The sequence below is a fragment of the Myotis nattereri genome (assembly GCF_964212035.1).
Source record: "Myotis nattereri genome assembly, chromosome: 5".
NCBI classification, from domain to species: Eukaryota; Metazoa; Chordata; class Mammalia; order Chiroptera; family Vespertilionidae; genus Myotis; species Myotis nattereri.
The window spans coordinates 59,397,573-59,419,912 of NC_138080.1; the positions used below are offsets into that span (position 1 = coordinate 59,397,573).

General features: G+C 35.9%; 1 protein-coding gene across 1 annotated transcript in view; it reads right to left on the reverse strand.

The window, feature by feature from the left end:
* The window catches only part of SMARCA5 (SNF2 related chromatin remodeling ATPase 5), a 37,540-nt gene that overhangs the window by 8,318 nt on the left and 6,882 nt on the right, over nt 1-22,340 (reverse strand). The window contains exons 3-16 of the mRNA XM_081091171.1: nt 22,046-22,212; nt 19,935-20,035; nt 18,086-18,186; nt 17,184-17,363; nt 15,908-16,063; nt 15,689-15,820; nt 14,531-14,599; nt 10,141-10,250; nt 7,236-7,462; nt 5,362-5,483; nt 5,125-5,277; nt 3,661-3,793; nt 341-489; nt 32-151 (exon numbers count right to left, since the gene is read on the reverse strand). Coding sequence (XP_080947297.1) covers nt 32-151; nt 341-489; nt 3,661-3,793; nt 5,125-5,277; nt 5,362-5,483; nt 7,236-7,462; nt 10,141-10,250; nt 14,531-14,599; nt 15,689-15,820; nt 15,908-16,063; nt 17,184-17,363; nt 18,086-18,186; nt 19,935-20,035; nt 22,046-22,212 — 1,920 coding nt within the window. The remainder of the gene's footprint in view (nt 1-31; nt 152-340; nt 490-3,660; nt 3,794-5,124; nt 5,278-5,361; nt 5,484-7,235; nt 7,463-10,140; nt 10,251-14,530; nt 14,600-15,688; nt 15,821-15,907; nt 16,064-17,183; nt 17,364-18,085; nt 18,187-19,934; nt 20,036-22,045; nt 22,213-22,340) is intronic.

Consider the following 22,340-nt stretch of genomic DNA (forward strand, 5'->3'; position numbering starts at 1 on the left):
CTTCGAGTCAGCAAAGCCTCTGTGTAAGTACCTTTTGTTTTTCTCTATAGTCCTCCCCTTCGAAGTTATAAACACTCGACTCCGTGTCCATTGTGAAGTTCCTAAGGGAGCTCTCACCCATCTTGGAGAGTTTCTCATTCATCTCTGCAGTCTAAGAACAAAAGAAACACCTTTTAGTTTAAGAATTTAAAAAGCAGAACTATGGTCAAGTGGGTTAGGCTTCACAGTACACAAAAGCTTTTATGGAAATAACACTATAATTCACATAACAATTCTTTCCTCAGTTTGGGTTTAAAATATTTCACATATCGCAAAGATTATCATTTAATCTATATCTCACCTTTTTTGCACCTCTTTCCAAAATACCATCAATATCCTCATCAGTAATCTCACTTTCCTTTGAAGCAAATACATGTGTTGCCCCATGTCTAATCATTTGAAGCATTTCATCTTTCCCAATTTTGTTCAGATTCTGATCCACAAGTCTTCCTGAAAAAAGATTATGTTGTATAATGTTAACTGAACTTTATTTTACTGGAAACCTGAAATTTTAAATGTCAGATCTAATAGTGTGTCATTTTGCTTCAAATATCAGTCATTTCATATGTCACATATACTTTTCATTTTTATATAAAATTTAAAGCCAAATTTTCACTTGGTAAGCTTTGAAATGTTTCTAAACCTATTTATGTATTATGTGATGAAACCTGTTTTATATTCAATAAAATATATTCTTGTATTGGGTGAATAATAGTAATTTGAGATATGTAAAATTGAAATTATTAGCAATGTTAATAAAAAAAAATCAAGAGATGAAAACATTATAGAAGTTTCTGAAAGCAGAAAGATGTTAATACTAAACCTCCCAAATCAACTTTTCCTATTCAGAATGGTGGAGTACAAAAAAACCTTCAAATCTCCAAATTTTATGTAAGGACCAAAATATACAACATCAATTTCTGAAAACTCCCTAATCTTAAGAACTGAAACTGTTGAAAGTTTATCTTGATGACAGAGAAAAATAAACATCAGAAAAGTAATTATTAAGATTTCCAACTGGCAAGAATTTTGCCAACTATATAATTTGTGTTTTCAAAAATATAGCATATCAAAGCAAAACAAAATACTACATAGAATTGTTTTCAACCTCAAGGGCAACTCACATATACTTATACAAATTAATATACAAGTTGTAATAAGTAGCTAAAGATCCAAGTCCCCCAGTGGATGCCTAAAATCACAGATAGTACCGAACCCTACATATACTGTATTTTTTCTTATACATACAAACCTATGATAAAGTTTAATTTATAAATAAGGCACAGTAAGAAATTAACAATAGCTATTTTTTTTTAATATATATTTTATTCATTTTTTACAGAGAGGAAGGGAGAGGGAGAGTTAGAAACATCGATGAGAGAGAAACATCGATCAGCTGCCTCCTGCACACCCCCTACTGGGGATGTGCCGGCAACCAAGTACATGCCCTTGACCAGAATCGAACCTGGGACCCTTGAGTCCCCAGGCCGACGCTCTATCCACTGAGCCAAACTGGCCAGGGCAACAATAGCTATTAATAAAGAACAATTAGAATATATTTATAATAGAAGTTGTGTGAATGTGGTCTCTCTCTGATAACCGAGACAGCTACCAAGTGACTAATGGGCAGGTAGCCTATACAGCAAGCATGTCAAACTCAAAGGCTAACACGGGCCAAATAAACGAGGTATGTGGCCCACAGGAGAGTTTGATATGCTTGCTATACAGCATAGATACATTGGACAAAGGAATCATTCATGTCCCAAGTGGGACGGAAGCAGGAGATTTCATTATGCTACATTATGAACCAGCACACAATTTAAAAGTTATGAACTGTGTTTTTTGTTTTCTTTTTTTTTTTTTCTAAAAATAGCCCTTAAGCATTTTTAGACTGTGGTTGACTATGGATAACAAAACCACACAAAGCAAAACTGTGGATAAGAGGGAGCTATTGTATCCACAGAGCATTTTTCTTTGGGTTAAAACCCATCACACTGCTGTCAAAACTGTCCTTAGGCTTATGTAAACTACTTCCTTGTGAGGGAGCTTTTCAGACATACAGGGCTTTCGGGGGTTCTCATCTTATGTCCTTAAGTCCACAAGACAGTAACAGAGGCATGCACCTGAGTAACAAAGCTACTGGCACAAAATCTGCCCCAGTAAATAACTTTAAAAAATAAGCTGAAAAACTCAAACAGATTTTCTAAGTAAAGGAATTAATATTATTTTAATATAAAACAAACAAACATGTTTCATAGGTGAGAGTAATTGAGAACAAGAGCCACATGGCAGGTGTTTTCTAAACACATGGATAACTGTGAGGGGAAAAAACAACTAATCATTACATCACCCATGAGAAACTTCACTCTTTCGCAAGTCCCTTTAAGTTCCCAGAGATTTTCCTGATTATACACTTCACTCTAATAGTTAATATAGTTCCTGAACCCATGTCTGAGTCACTTTCTAGCTGTACTGGTATAAAACAGTGGACAAGTGACTTGCTCTTACCTGATGCTAACCTCAATCTGGCATGAAGACTAAAGGACATAATGGATGTAAAGACTGTTTGGCACAAAGCAAGATTCAATGTTAAACTATTATTAACAAAAACAACTAGAAATAATCAATCATTTACTGTCTTCAGGTATTCAGACGTGTGACCAACACTATGGCTGGCATTATGAGACAGATAGCAAAGAAATGTGACATTTATATGGAAATTAGAGACTGGTTGACAAAACCAAGATACATACATTATCAGTGAACATGGTAACAGTGTACCTCTCAGTTTTTCAGACAGAAAAAATATGCTCATGATGCATTATGAGAAGGAAAATAACTAATGTCAGTTTAAAGTTATGGAGAATTTTTTTTTCTCCATTTTGGTTCGTAGGTCAACGCTCAACCACTGAGTCATGCTGGCCAGGCTTTTCTCCATGTCTCATCATCAACAATAGCTTTATGAAAACATAAATCTCTTCCTTAAAAGCTGATCTACAGTAAGAACTTGAAATTTCCTTCAATTAATTCAAAATAAAATTCCACTTTCCTCTAGTCCTATTTCCATAAATGTTTATTCCATTTCTCCCTCTCACTAAATTATAAGCTCCTTGAAAGTAAGAACATTGGTCAGTTTCATTCACCAGTGTATTGTCAGCACTAAGAACAGTGCCTGGCATCTGCTGGGAGCTCAACAAATAGCTGCAGACTAGACAGAGTATTAAAAATCAGTTTGAGTTTCATTTTTATTCTTCAGTATCCCTCAGAATCATCAATGGAGTGCTTAGTATATGTAAATCATAATCACCATAGCTCTGTTCAATATGCACCACACTGAATGCTAAGTACATTATCCCCTTTAATCCTTAAAAATCCTAAATAGTAGTTACCTTTATCCTGATTTACTAGATGAAAAAACAGGCTCAGATGGTATAAAAGAACTGCTAACTGGCAGTCAATATTCAAATGTAAACCTTTCTGAGCCCGAATATATCCCGTTAGCAAAACTAAAGCTTACTATCTCTGGCTGCTAGCTTGAGTCAATAGTTGTTTAGTAACAGGAATCTCCTTCAACATCCATCAATACAACTTGGGTAAATTTTTTTTAGGTCTAAGGCTCACCTTGTTGAATGACTATTGAATCCAGTCTGAGTTTCATCTCAGCACGTTCCACTATTCTTTCTTCTACAGTGTTATCAGTTATAAAGCGGAACACTCTGACAGTCTTGGTTTGTCCAATTCTATGTGCTCGGTCCTAGGCAAATTACCATATATTTTGAATAAGGTAAAAATTCACATAAATAACATTTGAAAAATGTGTGTATACTAAGAAACGGAATTTAAATATTCAAGCAAAAACTTTTAAAAATTATTAACAAAAAACTATACTAAAGATAGATTCACAGTATGTTACTAGTACATTTCTTAAATTCTCAAAGTTTCTTAGTTTCAATCAAATTAACTGGTTATCTCACAAGGAAAACTTTTAGAAGGTATGGAACACATCATAGCTGCTGAATCTGTGAGAACTATCAGATTAGTTTTACTAAATTATACTGAGATAAAATACACATAATGTCTCAAGGCAATAAGTAACTATAGTTTTTAAGTTTGATAGTTTATTAAAAATCTTTTTCAAAATGTGTTTCTACCTAAGTCAAATATAAATTTACACTGCTATGAACTCTACAAACAATATAAAAATCCCAGTCTGGTAAGTTCAACAAACCACATTCCTATCAAACACCCCCATCTTATTGCTTCATCTTCCTAGCCACCCTTATGAAGAATATAGGATGGAAGTGACTAACACCAGAGATGTAACAGTTGGGTCTATGTTCACCAATATCATGGGTCAAGTCTCTAGCAATATCAGTCTTAAGAATTTGTTAAGTTTTCTATTTAATCTACAGATCATAAACTTTCTCAAAAAAGAAGCATCTTCCTGATCTGGCCAAGGTATTCCCACATATGGGCCTAAATTTTAAGCATCTAATGTGGCAGGAAGTTTATAGTTCACAAAACCCATTTCCTGTCCTTCTAGAACACAACTACATGATCATTTAGCGATTCCCTTGCAGTCAAGTATGCTATTTGACTAGTTCTGGCTAAGGAATATCTGACCCATAAAAAATTTTCCTCAGCGCTCTCTCTCTCTTCCCCCTTCTGCCACCAGAATGCAGAGCACAAAGCAGGACTCCAAGGTCCTAAGATATGGCAAAGCTGTAAGATGGAAATACAGATGGTCCCAGACTTACACTGGTTTGATGATTTTCCGACTTTACGATGGTGTCACACCAGTAGAAACCGGGTAGGCTAAACTATAACGTTTGGCAGGTTAAATGCCTTTTCAACTTACAGTATTTTAAACTTAATGATGAGATTATGTCCCAAGAGCATAACTCCATTGTAAGTCAAAGAGCATGTGTATATTGATATAGATGGAAGAGCAACTGTAAAGTATCACTAAACTATCAGGTCAGAGGAAAATAACATTCTAATTGGTTAAATCACTGGCATTTGTAGATTATTATATTGCTTTAACTAAAAAATCTGTAAGTACAAAATAATAAATTTATCTCTTACCATGGCCTGGAGATCTACTTGGGGATTCCAATCTGAATCATACAAAATTACTACATCAGCAGTAGCAAGATTGATGCCAAGACCACCAGCACGTGTGCTTAACATGAAAACAAACTTTGTGCTGTTTGGTTCATTATATGCATTGATGGAGTCCTATACACATAAAAGAAAAGAAATGTCAGACAATTGTTTTATCTGATATTTATTTTTTATCTCCCCTTTCTGGATTTTACTCACTTGTCTCTCATCATGGGGTGTCTGCCCATCCAATCTGCAGTACTCATAATTTCTCCACATGCAGTAATCTTCCAAAATGTCCAAAACCCTTGTCATCTGACTGAAGATTAGTACACGTGAACCTATTGAATATAATAGCACATTATCATAAAAAAAAAAAACCACCTCTTTAAAAATTTAAAGCTAACCAATTACTCCTTAAATCTAAGTTACCTACTTAGTTACAAGAAAAATTACATTATTTATTAACCGAGTCAGTCACTCCTCACATTTTCCCCATTATGACATATATAGAAAAGGGCAACATTTGTACAGCACACTAAGGTAAATAGGAAAGGGTACATGTGTCTACCCTGGAAGGTCTTGCCATCCCAAAGGCTGAATCATTCATTACCTTTTAGTCACACATATAGGGTGGGACAAAAGTTGTTAGTGAATTGGCTTTTAAATATCCTACACTTCAACTTTAGGAAATGCCAGAATAGTCTTTTCTGTAGTGCTAATTTTAGCATTCGAACTTTTAAAAAGTTTTCATCACTTTTTATTTTTTAAACTGATTTTGAGAGAGGAAGGGAGGAAACATTGATGTGAGAGTGAAACATCGATTGACTGTTTTTGATAGTCATTATCATATAGTCATCTATTGGTATAACTGTCATTCTTATCAAAATACACAGAGAAAGCCCAGCCAGTGTGGCTCAGTTGTTTGAGCATCATGACACCCACCAAGAGGTGGCTGATTTGATTCCCAGTCAGGGCACATGCCCGAGTTGTACATGCAGGAAGCAGCTGATGGATGATGTTTCTCTCATAGATGTTTCTATCCCCCCCACCCCACCCCCCTTCCTCTCTCTCTCTAAAACCAATAAAAACATATATTTAAAAAAATAGAGAGAAGGACTTGTATGCATGCACATAAGCATAACCAATGGACGCAAGGCACTGGGAGGGGGGTAAGGGCATGTGCAGGGGGGTCAGTTGGGGGAAGGTCAATTGGGGAAAAAAAAGGAGACATATGTACTACTATTTGTAATACTTTAAACAATAAAAAAAAATAGAGAAACAAATGGAGAAATCTGAAATCTGACAGGAGACAAGCAGGTACAATATAGATAAAAACAAGTTTTGCCATGAGTTTATAATTTAAAGCTGGATCTATACTAAGTTAGCTCTAAATTCATGTAATTTAAATACACCTGTACACATACCACATACTCATTTTGATGTTGTAAGTAAAATTGGACCCATATACATAATATTTAAGTAAGTAATTGAAAAACAATACCACAAACACACCATCACTGTCTACCCAAGTATCTAGGAACTGTGTATAGGTGGGGAGAGCATTCTTAGCATTTTATAACAAAAAGTTGGTATTTCTGGGAAAACATATATAAAATGAGAACTCTTCCCCCCAAATCCAGAAGTATGGTTGCCCTAACTCCTGATACTTTCTAAACAACTTAAAGCCTATAATTTGGGAGAAGATGGAGCTCAAATAATGAATAGAAGTTTTTAAATATTCTACACTTCAACTTTAGGAAATCCCATCTTTTCATGTAGTGCTCTTTATTAACATTCGAACTTTAAAAAAATTTTCGTTACTTCTTTTAAAAAAAAAACCTGATTTTTAGAGAAAGGAAGGGAGGGAAGAGAGAAACATCGATATGAGAGTGAAACATCGATATAAAGTGAAACATTGATTGGCTGCCTCCTGCATGCCACCTACCGGGGATCGAAGTGGCAACCCAACTATAAGCCATGACCTGAAATCGAACTGGCAACCTTTCAGTGCATGGGATGATGCCCAACCGAGCCACTCTGGCCAGGGCAGGACTCATTACTTCTTATTATGATACAGGTAACACAGATACCTTGTTCTTTTAGTTTAGGAAGCAGCTTGTCTAGCACTACCATCTTGCCACTGTTGGTGACCAAATGCATATCTGTTGTATAAGGTGGACCAGGCTCCGCTCCATCGAAGAGGTATGGGTGATTACAGCACTTCCTCAACTGCATCAGGATGTTCAATAACCTCATTTTGTCCATTTTCCCTGCAGAGTTCAGAATGTCTATATCCTTCATTAATATCCGAGTATACCTATTGGGAGAAAAATATATTGAGAGGGCTCATATACTCCCTCATCAGTTCCTGCCACTTTACACACTCAATCACCTTCCCTACTTCAATCCAAAAAAAAAAAAAAAAAGCTGTAAAAAACAACCCATCAACTTCTAAAGTGTGGTTAGGAATTGACCATATATAATCTCTTTCTCTTTTCCTGTTTTTCTCTATTGCCCTCAGTGTTCTTATGTCCACACTTGTGCCTTGGGCATTGAGGCCCAAAATAGTATAAATTCATCTCCTTGGGATAAACTAAAACAGTATAATACCACATTTAAAAAATAATTAATAAGCATAACTTAAACCCTAAGTTTAAAAATGGTTTTAATTTTCAATCTTTTCTAAGAGAAGAATGTCATATCCATTGTAGGCAGTATAGCATTTGGGTACGAACACTAACTGAGGAGGGAGGAAGAATCATCAGAGTAAGGCATGACGATGAGCATAAGAGGAATACAACATGATTTAAATATAAATAAAAGTACATGGGAGAGGTCATACAAGCTACAGCCACAGGCCAGATTGTAAAAAGCCTTGAATACACACTAAGTATTTAGACATTATCCTGCAGGACAGAGCAATCTGTCTGAATACCAAAGTTTCAGGACCTTGAAACCTCAACAAAGTAAGTTGAATAACCTACGCAATCTATGCTTAACAACTCCAATTATGGGGCACAAAATATTATTAAAGGCAGTCCTTTCCATCACAGTTCTAAGATAGTTTATCAGTATGTTTAGCTAAGAAAGATCTTTCGTCCCTTAGCACAGACTCATGTTTTAGTTCTGTACTTTAGTGTCACACAAGATAAGCCTAGTATCTTTGCTACCTTATAAAAGCCTTTCAAAAGTTTTGAGGATATTTAAGGTGGTCTACCATAGTTCTATGGTGGTTCTTTTCCATTAACACATCCATTTCTTTAAATTACAGCCTTTCATTATGTTTCCCAACTACTCCAGCCCCTTGTAAATACTGATCAATATTAAGTACAGAATTGAATATACCTGAGATGTGGTGTAACCAGTAAAGAACAAGGTGGCTAATTATTTCCTGCCCTTAAACACTACACTTATATTAATACTAGAGGCCTAGTGCACAGGTGGGATCCCTCAGGGTGGCCTGCAGGGACTGGCCGAAACCCACAGCCCAATGCTGCCTGCAAGCTCCTACCTGCTGCCCTCACTCATCCCGGCCCCACTGCACCTGCCGCGGGCTCGCACTCAATCAGTCCCAATCAGGAGAGGCTTGTGCCGCTGTAGCAGCAGCGCTCGCCAGCCACGAGCCCAGCGTCTGGCACCCTCCTGAGGGGAGTAGCCTGTGGGATTGGGCCGAAACCAGCTCTTTGACATCCCCCGAAGGGCCCTGGATTGCGAGAGGGCGCAGGCCAGGCTGAGGGCCCCACCAGTGAAAAATTGGGGATGGGGAGGGACTGTGGGAGGGCTCCAGGGCATTTCCAGCCCATCTCGCTCAGTCCTCATCAGCCGACCCAAGCAGCAAGCTAACCTACCAGTCAGAGCGTCTGCACATCATAGCAACTGGTCGACCAGTAGACTGTCTGCCACCCTAGTGGTCAGTGCACATCATAGCATATCACTAGCATATTACGCTTTGATTGGTTGAACAGTCAACTGGTCACCAGACAACCGACACTAAGCATATTAGACTTTTATTATATAGGATGTGTTTAGGTTACAGTATTTTTTTGTGCAGCTAACTCACATTGTTGGTTCAAGTTGAGCTTTCTATCACACACACAAATTAATACTAAGTTAAAGGTTTCTAGCCTTTTGGATTTCATACATCTATAAAACTTGGGGTGGGTGGCCCTGACCAGTTTGGCTCAGTGGTTAGAGCGACGGCCTGCGGACTGAGGGGTCCCAGGTTTGATTCCGGTCAAGGGCATGTACCTTGGTTTCCGGCACATCCCCAGTAGGGGAGTGTGCAGGAGGCAGCTGAATCGTTTCTCTATCGATGTTTCTAACTCTCTATCCCTCTCCTTTTCCCTTCCTCTCTCTAAAAAAATCAATAAAACATATTTAAAAAAACCAAAACAAAACTTGGGGGGGTGGGGGAGGAAAAGCAGCTTACAAGGTTTTCAAGATTTTTATTTTGTCCTATGTAGGTGTTTTAAAAAATAGCCACCATGTATCATCACCATAATTTCACAAAAAGACATTTTATCCTGCCTAAAATAAGACATCAACAAAGAATGGAATCTTTTAAATTAAATAAATGTAGCTTTATGGAATAAAATAAAGAACTGCATTTTTCTCATATCTATACAAATAATCTGCAACTTCAAAGACTAGCACCAATCCCTGACCCAGAATCTACAATTTACTGTTAATTATGTGTCTCATGTTTGTGCAACCAAAGCATCCTCTTTAAAAAAACTCAAGTAGAGGACTTTATATTGTATCCGTTTAATAAATCCCAAGTTTGATTTTCAGATTCATAAACTTCCCATCCTGATTCCATCATCCAATAGTTCTAAGACTTTGTATCATACATTTGATTGGCAAGCCCTGTGTTATATGACCAGAAAACTCTTCATGCTGAGTTCAATCCAGCCAACAGAAATTCCTGGAAGTTATAAATTGGGAAAACAAAATACAAATGAAAATTAGTGAAAAATCAATAGTGATATCACATACCATTCCCTTTGCATTTTGCTGAGACCCACATAGATTTTCACTTCCTTTTTGGGGGGCAAACTCTTTTCAACATCAGCCTTAATTCGACGAAGGAGGAATGGACGCAAAACCTTAAAAGAATAAAAAACAACAACAGATGATCTTATCTGTAACCAAAGTACTTAATTTCAGGATCTCAAAACTGCCATTAAGTGCATGGGAAAGAAACTTATCTGTTTAAATATCAAGTGAGTTTTAGGACTTCTCCCTTCCAAATATATAAAAATTTATTAATGATTTCCTGAAGGTTAATACAATATCCTTATTTAATATATGTAATGAGTATATCTTGTTATAGTGTTATAAATTACTAAAAATAATAATCTTTAAAGATAATGTTTTCAACATTCACTGTGTTTCAGGTTAGAACTAGTTACTTGCATAAAGATTGTCTAATATTACTTAAGAAATAGCAAGATCCACATTAAGATGTCTTTACAGTTACAGTTTTTAAAACCTTCCCAGTCACTATCCCCCCTTTCATCCCAAAGGGTAAGCAATATTTTTATACTTTTTAGCATAGTAGATTGGTTTTGTCTGTTATTTTTAACTTTATATACAGATTCATTTATATCTAGTTTGTTTTACTCAACATCATGCTTACAGACACATCCATGTTGTATGTAACTCATTTTCATAAACTGTCAAATATGAAACTAAAGAAACCCTGTTATTTGTATCTTCCCTTGTTCTATTTATACTGGCTTATCAAAACACTATGTTCCCCACTGGCCCTCTTCCAGAACTGTCCATGTAAATGCAGCAGGATGAATCCACGTAAAACCAGCAAAGAAACCACTCAACCAACCCATAAATTCTGGAGTTATTAAATATATGCTTATTAAGGTTTTCTGGGGGTGGGATGTTTAGGGGACACCCCCCCCCCACCCCCAGTGCACGAATGTCATGCACTGGACCTCTAGTCTATTTAATAAAGCAAAGTATACATATATACTCCATAATCCTTCAAATAGGTAAATCTAAATTGAGGTCTTAACATGTTTAAAACAAAGGTACATAGGAGATTATCACCTTTAAATATCTAACAAAATGAATTTAAGTGCACAAGAATTTTAAAGTACCATATCATTAATTTATATAGTAACTGAACATTCATACTTAATTTTCCCCACTGTTCAAATATCCACTATGAGCCAGGCGGATACAAAGAATATAAGTTGTACACTTTAAACTAATATTACATTGTATGCTAACTATACTTTACTTTAAAAAAAAAAAGAAAGAAAGAAAGACAGCTGGCCAGCATCAGCTTAGTGACTGAACAACGACCTATGAACCAGGAGGTCACGGTTCAATTTACTGTCAGGGCACATGGCCTGGTTGTGGGCTTGATCCCCAGTGTGGGGCATGCAGATGGCAGCCAATCAATGATTCTTTCTCATCATTGATGTTTCTATCTCTCTCTCCCTCTCCCTTCCTCTCTGAAATCAATAAGATGATATGTATGTAAAAAAAAACAAACAAATATGACATGTTTTCTGCCTTTTTGTTTACAATGCATCAGGGAAAACACTTGTAAATTAGTCATTTCAATACCCTGTGCAAAGTCCTAATATGTTAGAATGCCAAAATTATCAAAGATGGAATATACAGGCGTCTCTTGGCTGGCCTCAGCTTTGGTATTCTTAACAGAGGTGATTTAATCAATGAATCTTAAGCTAGGTTCTAATCAAAAAGGCAGGAAAGGGGATACCAGATGTAACTGGAAAATAAGCAGACAGAGAGACTGGAATTAGCATGTTTACAGAAAACTGACATGAGTTCAGAAATTCTAGCAAATTAAAGCTTGACATAAGAAATGAAATAACTGAAACACCAATCAGAAAGGATATATGCACCCATATGTTCACAGCAGCACAATTCAAAATAGCTAAGATCTGGAAACAGCCTAAGTGCCCATCAGTAGATGAATGGATTAGAAAACTGTGGTACATCTACACGATGGAATACTATGCTGCTGTAAAAAAGAAGGAACTCTTACCATTTGCAACGGCATGGATGGAACTGGAGAGCATTATGCTAAGTGAAATAAGCCAGTCAACGAAGGAAAAATACCACATGATCTCACTCATTCATGGATAATAGACACCATTATAAACTTTTGAACAATAATAGATACAGAGGCAGAGCTGCCTCAGATTGTCAAACTGCATCAGGAAGGCCGGGGAGGGTGGGAAGGCAGGAGGGGGGTAAGAGATCAACCGAAGGACTTGTATGCATGCATATAAGCATAACCAATGGACATAAGACACTGGGGGGTAGGGCAGGCCAGGGGATTGTCAAGGGCGTGGGGAAAAAAAAAAGGACACATATGTAATACCTTTTGTAATACTTTAAGCAATAAAAAAAATTAAAAAAAAAGAAGTGAAATAATTAGACTTAGCAAGGGGGGGGGGGGTGTGTGGAATATAACACCTTATAAGATACATAAATGCCTAACCACTACACTGTACACCTGAATGTCAACTGTAATTTAAAAATTTTTTTTAAAGATGTGAAATAAAAGTTGGAGAAATGTTAGATCATGTAAAGGGAGTTGAGGGGGATTATGTCCCTCTAAGCCAGCGGTTCTCAACCTGTGGGTCGCGGCCCCTTTAGGGGTCGAATGACCCTTTCACAGGGGTCGCCTAAGACCATCGGAAAACACATATATAATTTACATATTGTTTTTGTGATTAATCACTATGCTTTAATTATGTTCAATTTGTAACAATAAAATTGGGGGTCACCACAACATGAGAAACTGTGTTAAAGGGTCAAGGCATTAGGAAGGTTGAAAACCATTGATCTAGAAGGTATTATACTAAGTCAGATAGAGAAAGACTAAGAACATACGATTTCATATACATGTGGAATCTAAATAACAAAATATAAACAAACAAAACAGAAACAGACTAATAGTTACAGAGAACAAACCAAGGGTTGCCAGAGAGGAGGGTGGGGCTGAGTGAAAAAGGTGAAGGGATTACAAACTACAAATTGGTTGTTACAAAATAATCATGGGGATGTAAAGTACAGCATGGAGAATATAGACAATCCTATATAATAAAAGCATAGTATGCAAACTGTCCGCTTGACCGGAGTTCTTCTGGGAGTTCGACCAGGGGGCAGACTGGCCAGGGGAAAGGAGGGAGCATTTGGCCAGCAGCCGGCAGCCAATAGGGACCTACCAGTAGGGCCTCTAGTAATATAATAACTATGTATGGTGTCAGATGGATACTGGATTTATTGGGGTAATCACTTCGTAAATTGTGTAATTGTCTAACCCAGTGGTTCTCAACCTGTGGGTCGCGACCCCTTTGGGGGTCGAATGACCCTTTCACAGGGGTCGCCTAAGACCATCGGAAAACACCTATATAATTACATATTGCTTTTGTGATTAATCACTATGCTTTAATTATGTTCAATTTGTAACTATGAAAATACATCCTGCATTTCAGATATTTACATTACGATTCATAACAGTAGCAAAATTACAGTTATGAAGTAGCAACGAAAAAAATTTTATGGTTGGGTCACAACATGAGGAACTGTATTAAAGGGTCGCGGCATTCGAAAGGTTGAGAACCACTGCTCTAAGCCTTAGAGGGACATATGTAATGGAACATATGTAAGGGAATATATGTAACGTGTACAGACATTTTTGTTTGTCACAAATGGGAGCTTGCTTACTGGTATCTCTGGTAGAAGTGTCAGGATGCCATTACACAGGAAAATCAGCTTCCTCCTCCCCCAAAGAATTATCCTGACTTGGAATGTCAATAGAAGTTGATTATATACCTTGCTTACAAGGTCTGGCTTTATCCTGTTGGCCAGGATTTCTTTATCTGGGGGTCTATTAGATAAATTTTTCTATCTACCAGCTTTTACTTGTGAATCTTCATAGCAAGGAAAACTCTGCTCACAATGCACCATTAGCAATTGCTTATACACAGTCATTGGATTTAAGAACTGAACGGATGGAGCTTTAAGCCTTTCAGAATGAAACCTGATATAGATTCTTCTACAGAATGTAAATGGAATTAACCTTTGAAAACTTGTCTATGTTAATCTTTATGAAACTCTTCTTTTCCCCCACTGTACTTCTTTTTAACCCTAAGGGATTACTTTTTCCAATCACTAATCCAGGATTGCATCCAAGGTCCTAACACTAAAAATGCCATACATGACTCCTTCCCCCATTATAAGATCAAATCATTAAGTAGCAGGATTCAAACAGACCGGATTCTAAAGCCACTATATTTTGTTAACAGAGAAGTAATCCACTAATTTAAATCTCTATCATTATTCCCATTTAGAAATGTGTCTTAATCATACTGTAAATACTTACCATGTGAAGCCTCTCAACTAGCTTTTGATCCCCAAGGCAATTGTTTGTATCAAACCAGGAATCAAAGTCCTAGATTAACAAACAAAACATATGCTAAAATCAGAGGTAATAATACAAATATCCTATTATGCTAGCTATAGCACTGATTTCTAGAACTGTTTAATATTTGAGTTGTGAACCACAAAAATCATTTCGTTTTAATCCCCTAGTTTTCATAGGTGCACTATTGTTAGCAAATAATTTTATAACTAGTTTGAAAATCGTATTATTTCCAAACATTTTTTTAAAAAAATCAAGATGACAATTTTCAGTGAAAACAGTTGGAAAGCAAGTATAAAAATAACTAGAAAATTAATATTCTTGAAATATAACCTGTTTCAGAAAAGCTTAAAAATTAAAATCACGCTCTAGCCGGTCTGGCTCAGTGGATAGAGCGTCGGCCTGTGGACTGAAGGGTCCCAGGTTCAATTCTGGCCAAGGGCGTATGCCCAGGTTGCAGGCTCCAACCCCAGTGGGGGCCGTTGCAGGAGGCAGCCAATCAATGATTCTCTCTCATTGATGTTTCTAGCTCTCTCTCCCTCTCCCTTCCTCTCTGAAATCAATAAAGAAATATATTTTAAAAAAAAACTAAAATCACTTTAGAGTTTGTTCTCTAAGACCACACAGACTGTGGTAGGCAGTTAGAGGAGCAGAGCAAGGACGATGGGCCAGGTACAAAAGGTGACCAGGGTGAAAACCCCTGGGTGCCTAGCAAAGGGCAATTATAGGGTGGGACCTCACCCCCAGGGTGATCTTTCTTCCCCTAGCACATTCCTGGTCATGGGATTGGCACTCTGACCTTTTTCCCTAGAGATAACATCTAGGCCTTAGTTGTATTTCAGCTCCAGGCACAGAAAAGCAGCAAAACCAGACAAGCAACACCGTGGCCAAGGATGACCTCAGGAACAGCTGCACCGAATAATGACCCCCTGCCCTGGTGCCTACCCTGAAAGGATAGACTTGGAAAGCTGCTGAATATTCATTCTATTGAGCTCTTCCCCTGTCACCTCCCCTAAAACCCTTAGGAGTGCTGAAAAGCAGGCCAATTCTATTACAAGAAAATGTATAACATTTAAATAAAAGTATTAGTCCAACCAGAGAACAATTAGAAATACTTACATCAGCTGAATTAAAGACATCTGGCAACAAAAAATTAAGAAGTGACCAGAGCTCATGCAAGTTGTTTTGAAGAGGTGTTCCAGTTAGTAATAGTCGATTTGTAGTCTTGAATTCCCTCACTATTTCAGACAACTAAAAGAACCAAGATCATCATTAGTATATTCTGCATGTTGATCACATAATGGCACAAATAATTTTCATATCTAAATATCAAATTACCTTAGATTTTTCATTTTTGATCCTGTGAGCTTCATCTATAACTAAGTACCTCCAATTAAATTTTTTGAAAACAGACTTCTCTTTGATAAGCATTTCATAAGATGTTACACATACATCCCATTCTCCCGGTAATAAAACGTCTCTGACAAAAGCAGCCTGTGTAGCAAGACCAAAAAAAAAAAAAAAAAAAAAACATCATGCAGAAATAAACTATATATCAAATTTGTTGGTGACTAATAATCTAATACACAAAAGTGGTGGGAATATTAAAAAGGGCTAGTTATCTATATTATGCATGGTTTCTTATCACTAAAGTTAATTTCATTAGTCATTTAAGTGTTGAAGCCATTTAGTAAAAAATAACTGACAATATTAATCAGGGCAAAATTCAACAGACTAACTCTTAAAATGTTTTCTTTCTCAGATTCCACTAGGTCCTGAAGTTCTTAGAAGACAGGTTTAGGAAAAAGGGGGATGGGTCTGACATACTGAAAGACAGTGGACTAAAGGATAGTCTGCAGTAAGCATTTTCATGCCTTTCATGTTTATGGACTGTAGTAAGACATTGTATTACTATTCTCATCTTACAAGTAAGGAAAGTGAAGCAAACAGTGGTTAAACAATTGGGCTCCAAAACTTAAAAACCAATTTGGTAACTTAAAATACTCAAAGTATCTCTAAAGGGAGGAAAAAATATCAAGAATCATCACTGATAACCAAAAAAAGTGAAAACAAAATTAAGCATATAATCTTTCAGTACAGGTTGAGTAAATTTTTAAATCTAAGGTTTATGTTTTTAACAATATTATTTCCATTTCTTCTAAAAGGATGTCAAATTGATAAACATTTTAACTTTATTTCGATAGCTATCATACCAACTCACCAAATTACTATAATTAACTTAGTCCATTTTAAAAAATTACTATTTTATGACTATTAACATTATATGCTCCAATCCAAAAAACTGACTCCTTACACTTCCAACCACCTCACACACTTATCTTCTTTTAAAAACAAGAAAATGTTTCTAGAATGAGAACACAGCCTTTGATTTTATACAACCACCCCCAAAAGAAGGAAAAACAAACTATATTCTCATAGCTCTCTATAGTCTATAAATCCTTTTCCCCAATATGATTCTTAACCCCCAAGGCAATACTACATTTGTAAATTACTAATATTTGTAAAGACCAAGTTTATTATGGACCTCTGCTCTTTTATCCCTCCTCTGCACCAAACCTAAATTCTTTTAATATCAAAAATACTAGAAACTTACTCTTTGTTCTTTATCTCCTATTAAACAAACAGATCTAAGTGTTGGTACCCATCTCTTGAATTCACTCATCCAGTTGTGTAATGTAGACTTAGGAACCAAAACCATGTGAGGGCCAGGAATGTTTCTATAGTGTTTCATGTATCCAAGAAGAGAAATTGTTTGAAGAGTCTTTCCCAAGCCCTGAAAGATTTCAGAATAACCACAAAGTAATTAAAAACAACAAAAAAAACAGACTTCCATATTTATGCTGACATATTCATTTAAAAGAAAAGCTATGTTTTTAATAGCTAACAAATGACAAAGATTTGATATGTGTCACGTTTATGATTGTTGTGTCATTTAAATCTTTACAAGTCTGTGAAGGAGGTCACCAAACAGAGCTACGGAAACCCATTTCTTTTGACTCCATACCTTCTCCAAACAATTGAATGTTTTATCACTATAGGTATATGGAAATGTTTTTAAACATTCACTACATAACTAGTAAGTAAACAAGAGATAAAACGTTTTATGAGACAGAACTGCACAAACTGCCCCCTGAAAAAAATATTTATTGATGATAAATTAAACATTCAATGACCTCAGTTGTTTCCTATAGAAGTGGGGGAAAATGGCAAAATCATTACATTACAAAAGTCAACCAAAAGCATGTTTCTCAAAATGTATTTTTTAAATGTATTACTTTCATAGATAATGAATAATTCCTCACAATTGAAATATAGATTCCACTTTATGAACAAAAGCAAGCTGCTTATATCAGTTTGTCAGAGAATTAGTTTGCTAACAGTTCTAGATTGTAATAAAAAAAAACCCTATGTTATACTGTCTTCACTTTTACAAACATAATGGTATAAATTTTAAATTGCAAAATAACACCTTCTAAAAAACTACCAAACACATACCATTTCATCTGCAAGGATACCATTGATTCCATTCTCATACAAAGAAATGAGCCAATTTAATCCCCGGACTTGATAATCTCTCAGTTTACCCCACTTTACATCTAAAAACAAAAGAAAAAACAAATACATATTTTAAAGACAAGAAATATAGGTAGGCAGTACCCTTCATCTGATACTCAGAGGTTTAACTTGGGCCTACATGTCTTTACTCTTTCTTTACTAGATTTTAGAATGGGAAATTTGAAAAGTTCCAATTTTGCAAGTCCCTGGAGGCAGTGACTGTGGTCTTGAGTGAAGTAGGAATAGGTGGATAGGAAAGATAACCAGATGTAGGAAACATGACTGTAGACACAATACCCACCAAACACTCGGGTTCCTGTGCTACCCATTTTTTGGTCCTGGAGGCTCTTATTTCCTTTTTTAATGTCATCACAAATGTTTCTAACCAAGTGTTTTTACCTTTCATGATGATCCAAATAGAGGTTCTCAGAGGATTTTATTTTCCTAACTAAGGGAAAATAGAAAATAAGAAGACTGCTTTTCCTTTATCCTTTTAAGTTACTTTTCCAATAGTTCCTACAAAGGGATACTATCGCCCTGGCTGGGTGGCTCATTTGTTTGGAGTGTCATCTCACACACCAAAAGGTTGCAGGTTCAATCCCCAGTCAGGGCACATATGGGAGGCAACCGATTAATGTTTCTCTCACATCAATGAAATCTCTCTCTCTCTCTCTCTCTCTCTCTCTCTCCCCCCCCCCCCCCCAACCTTCCTCTCGCTCTAAAATCAATAAACATATCCTCAGGTGAGGATAAAAAAAAAAAGAGAGAGACGATCTCTCTTTCAGGGTTTACTACATATCCCTCCCCCCCTCCCCTATTACCAAGTACTGTATATACATCCCAATCACCTGATTTTTTTAAAGTTAGTACATTCAGTATCCCCATCCTCTTTCAAAAAACACTACTTCAGGATGAAAAGCTAACCAATGTTGGGAAAAATAGTTACATATAGGAATGTGAGAAAGAAATAACCCAAATAATTCAACTTCCTTCCCCCTTGTACCATACAACTGTCTCTGGCCTCTAGCATCATGAAAAGAAATGAAACTGGGTACTCTATAAACCCCCCTTAAAAAGTGAAAGTACACACTACACAAATTGCTGAATTTCTAACCAGATTTTGTCTTGCCTCAAGTTCAATTTCCAAAGAATTCAAGTTAACAGCAATAAAAAAACAAATCCCAACAGCATGTCATATATGTATGTATGTGTGTGTGTGTGTATATGTGTGTGTGTATATATATATTTATATTTATATATTTATATATAAATATAAAAACTATTTCTAGCGTTACATATTCATTAAGGCAACAATTAACACAATGGCATTTTATGCCCCTTTGAAATTAGCACCTCTATCACAATATACTATCATTTCCATTAAAAAAAATCTGAAGTTTATTTCACAACCAGTGAAATAAATTTCAAAAGACTACTAAACATTCCCTTTATAAATTACAGCCAAGATAAATCCAAAACATTAACCAAAGGATGTCTCAAAGGGGATTTTTCACCCTAGCCAGTTTGGCTCTGTGGAGAGCATTGGCCTGAGGACTAAAGGGTCCCAGGTTTGATTCAGGTCAAGGGTATGTACCTTGGCCCTGGTCGGGGCACGTGCAGTAAGCAACCAATTGATGTGTCTCTCACATCAATGTTTCTCTCTCTCTTCCCCTCCTTTCCACTCTCTCTAAAAATCAATGGAAAAATATTCTCAGGTGAGAATTAACAACAAAAAAAGGGGGGTGAGGGAGTTTTCTAAAAATCAAGTAATTAAGTTCATAATACATACATGAAGGAGAGTCTTCAAATCGAGTACAAACATTAGTTGCTTTGGAGCTTTCTGTTAATAGTTCTTCATCCTCCTCTTGCTCAGTTCTACGGTGTCGATAACTATTAAGTTTAAAATAAAACCAAGTGTTATCAGTTTTGGCTGTAATTTTAACTAGCTGCAACTATTTCAACGTTAACAGTTTAGTTGACTGACCAAAATCCCATAATGGTAATTAAAAATAGTATTTAAGTGAACAATCGAAATAGTAAATTTAAACTGGAAATGTTTTACAAGGTCTTCTAAAATATAGAATTGTTTAAACAAAGTAGTACCCTAAGTTAACCAGAACCAATAAACTTAAATGTGATCATTTATTTTCAAGGAAATATGCAGTCAGTTAAACCTCATAATTTGTATTTCAAAGTTACCTTTTTATGTATTTTTATCAGAAAAAAAGTTCCAGAAATCACATTTTTAAAACTACTATTTTCACCAAAAGCTGCAGAATATGCAGAATAGACACATAGGAACTTAAGCAATGACTCTTAACCATAGGTTTATCAGAATTACGCAAAGCTTTTTGATTACACAACCCCAGATTCAATATCCCAAGAGTCAGATACTAGTACATCCCTTTACAAACTAATTTTCTTAAGTCATAATAATGCCAGATGTCTTAATCCCGAAAGGGCTTAAGAAATAAAGTAAATTTTAGGTTAGCAAAACTAGTTACTCTCCAATTCTGAAGCATACAATTTTACACCTTTATACTTCCAAATGTTCTCACTTAAACTAGAAAATAGCAGATTATGCCACTATTATGACCTTTAAATCTAATTTATAGCTTAATTTCTACCAAGGGAAGAAAAGGAATCTATTAACTGAGGTGCTCTTTCACTAATAACCCTAACAAGTAGACCAAGCTAAACAATTTTGTATTTACTATAGAATATCTAGACCTCATCTTAATAGAAGTGTTTTTCATGACACCATATTGACTACCCTATTACATATCCACTATAGTTCATATTTCTAGAGGATGAGACCGATGCCATTTAAACAGCTGCAAACTTAAGTCTGAAGCAATTTAAACACATCTGAAGTATAATGTTCTCTCTTATGAAATTTCATAAATATTAAAATAGCATTCTAGTTGTATACAATGGATAAGGAACAAAATATATTGGATGAGTGGAAAATCCAAATAAAATGAGGTCTTATGCTTATGTTTTCGATGATAATCCCTTTAAGACAGAGATTATACTTCCCATGCTTCTGTAAATTGTGTAGTAAGTTTAAGATGGTTGATAACAGTTTGTAATTTCCTCTTTTAGATTACTTATCACATTTCATTTTTCACACAACCATTTAGGGCAGTAGTTCTCAACCTTCCTAATGCCTCGACCCTTTAATACAGTTCCTCATGTTGTGGTGACCCCCAATTTCATTGTTACAAATTGAACATAATTAAAGCATAGTGATTAATCACAAAAACAATATGTAATTACATATGTGTTTTCTGATGGTCTTAGGTAACCCCTGTGAAAGGGTCGTTTGACCCCCCCAAAGGGGTCGCAACCCACAGGTTGAGAACCGCTGATCTAGGGAGTTGAGACTGCCTTATATCTATTAATTATTACTCATTAAACATCTTAGTTATCCAACTAGCACAAAAATTCTAAAGCAGAATTAATAAATTCAACATAAAAGAGTTATTTCACACTTTGAACAATATCTTAACATGTCAATTGTGTAAAGACAACTAAGTATGTAACAAAAATTTTAAACAAATTGCTGTGGCAAAAATCATCATAATAGTCCACAGATCAGCAGAGACTTAACCTCTGCATTTGTTTCCTCTCCAAGGAAAGCATAAATAGCATAAAATTTGAATTCCCTACTCAATATAGTTGTTGCAATCCACAAACTGTATAATGCTATAAAAAAATAAGGCATTATAAAGATATATTTATTTATTTATACATGTATGAATACATCCTGCCCAAACCAATGGGGGCCAAATAAATAACAGAATTAAAACAATTTTTTCAATGAAATGATTTTAAGCTTCTAATAAAGATTATAAAAATAAATCTGAGTCCAACTATGAAGTATAAACCATTACTCACTCGCCAACTGATAGCAAATTCTGTTTCTCATCCTTTTTGATTCGTGGGCGCCCTGGCTTCATCTTTAACGGTGAGGTTGGAGTCTTCTGAGCAGCAGGCTGAATGAAATGTGCAAACAGCTCTGTCTGCTTTAATAAATACTCAAATCTATTTGCTCTGTCAGTTTGCTGCAAAAAATTTTGAGACACATTTTGTTAGATTAATATAAATTACTTCAGAAATCAAAGTTTTAACATGTCTCCATACAATGAACACAGCAATAAAAAGGAACAAGCTACCGATACATGCAACAACA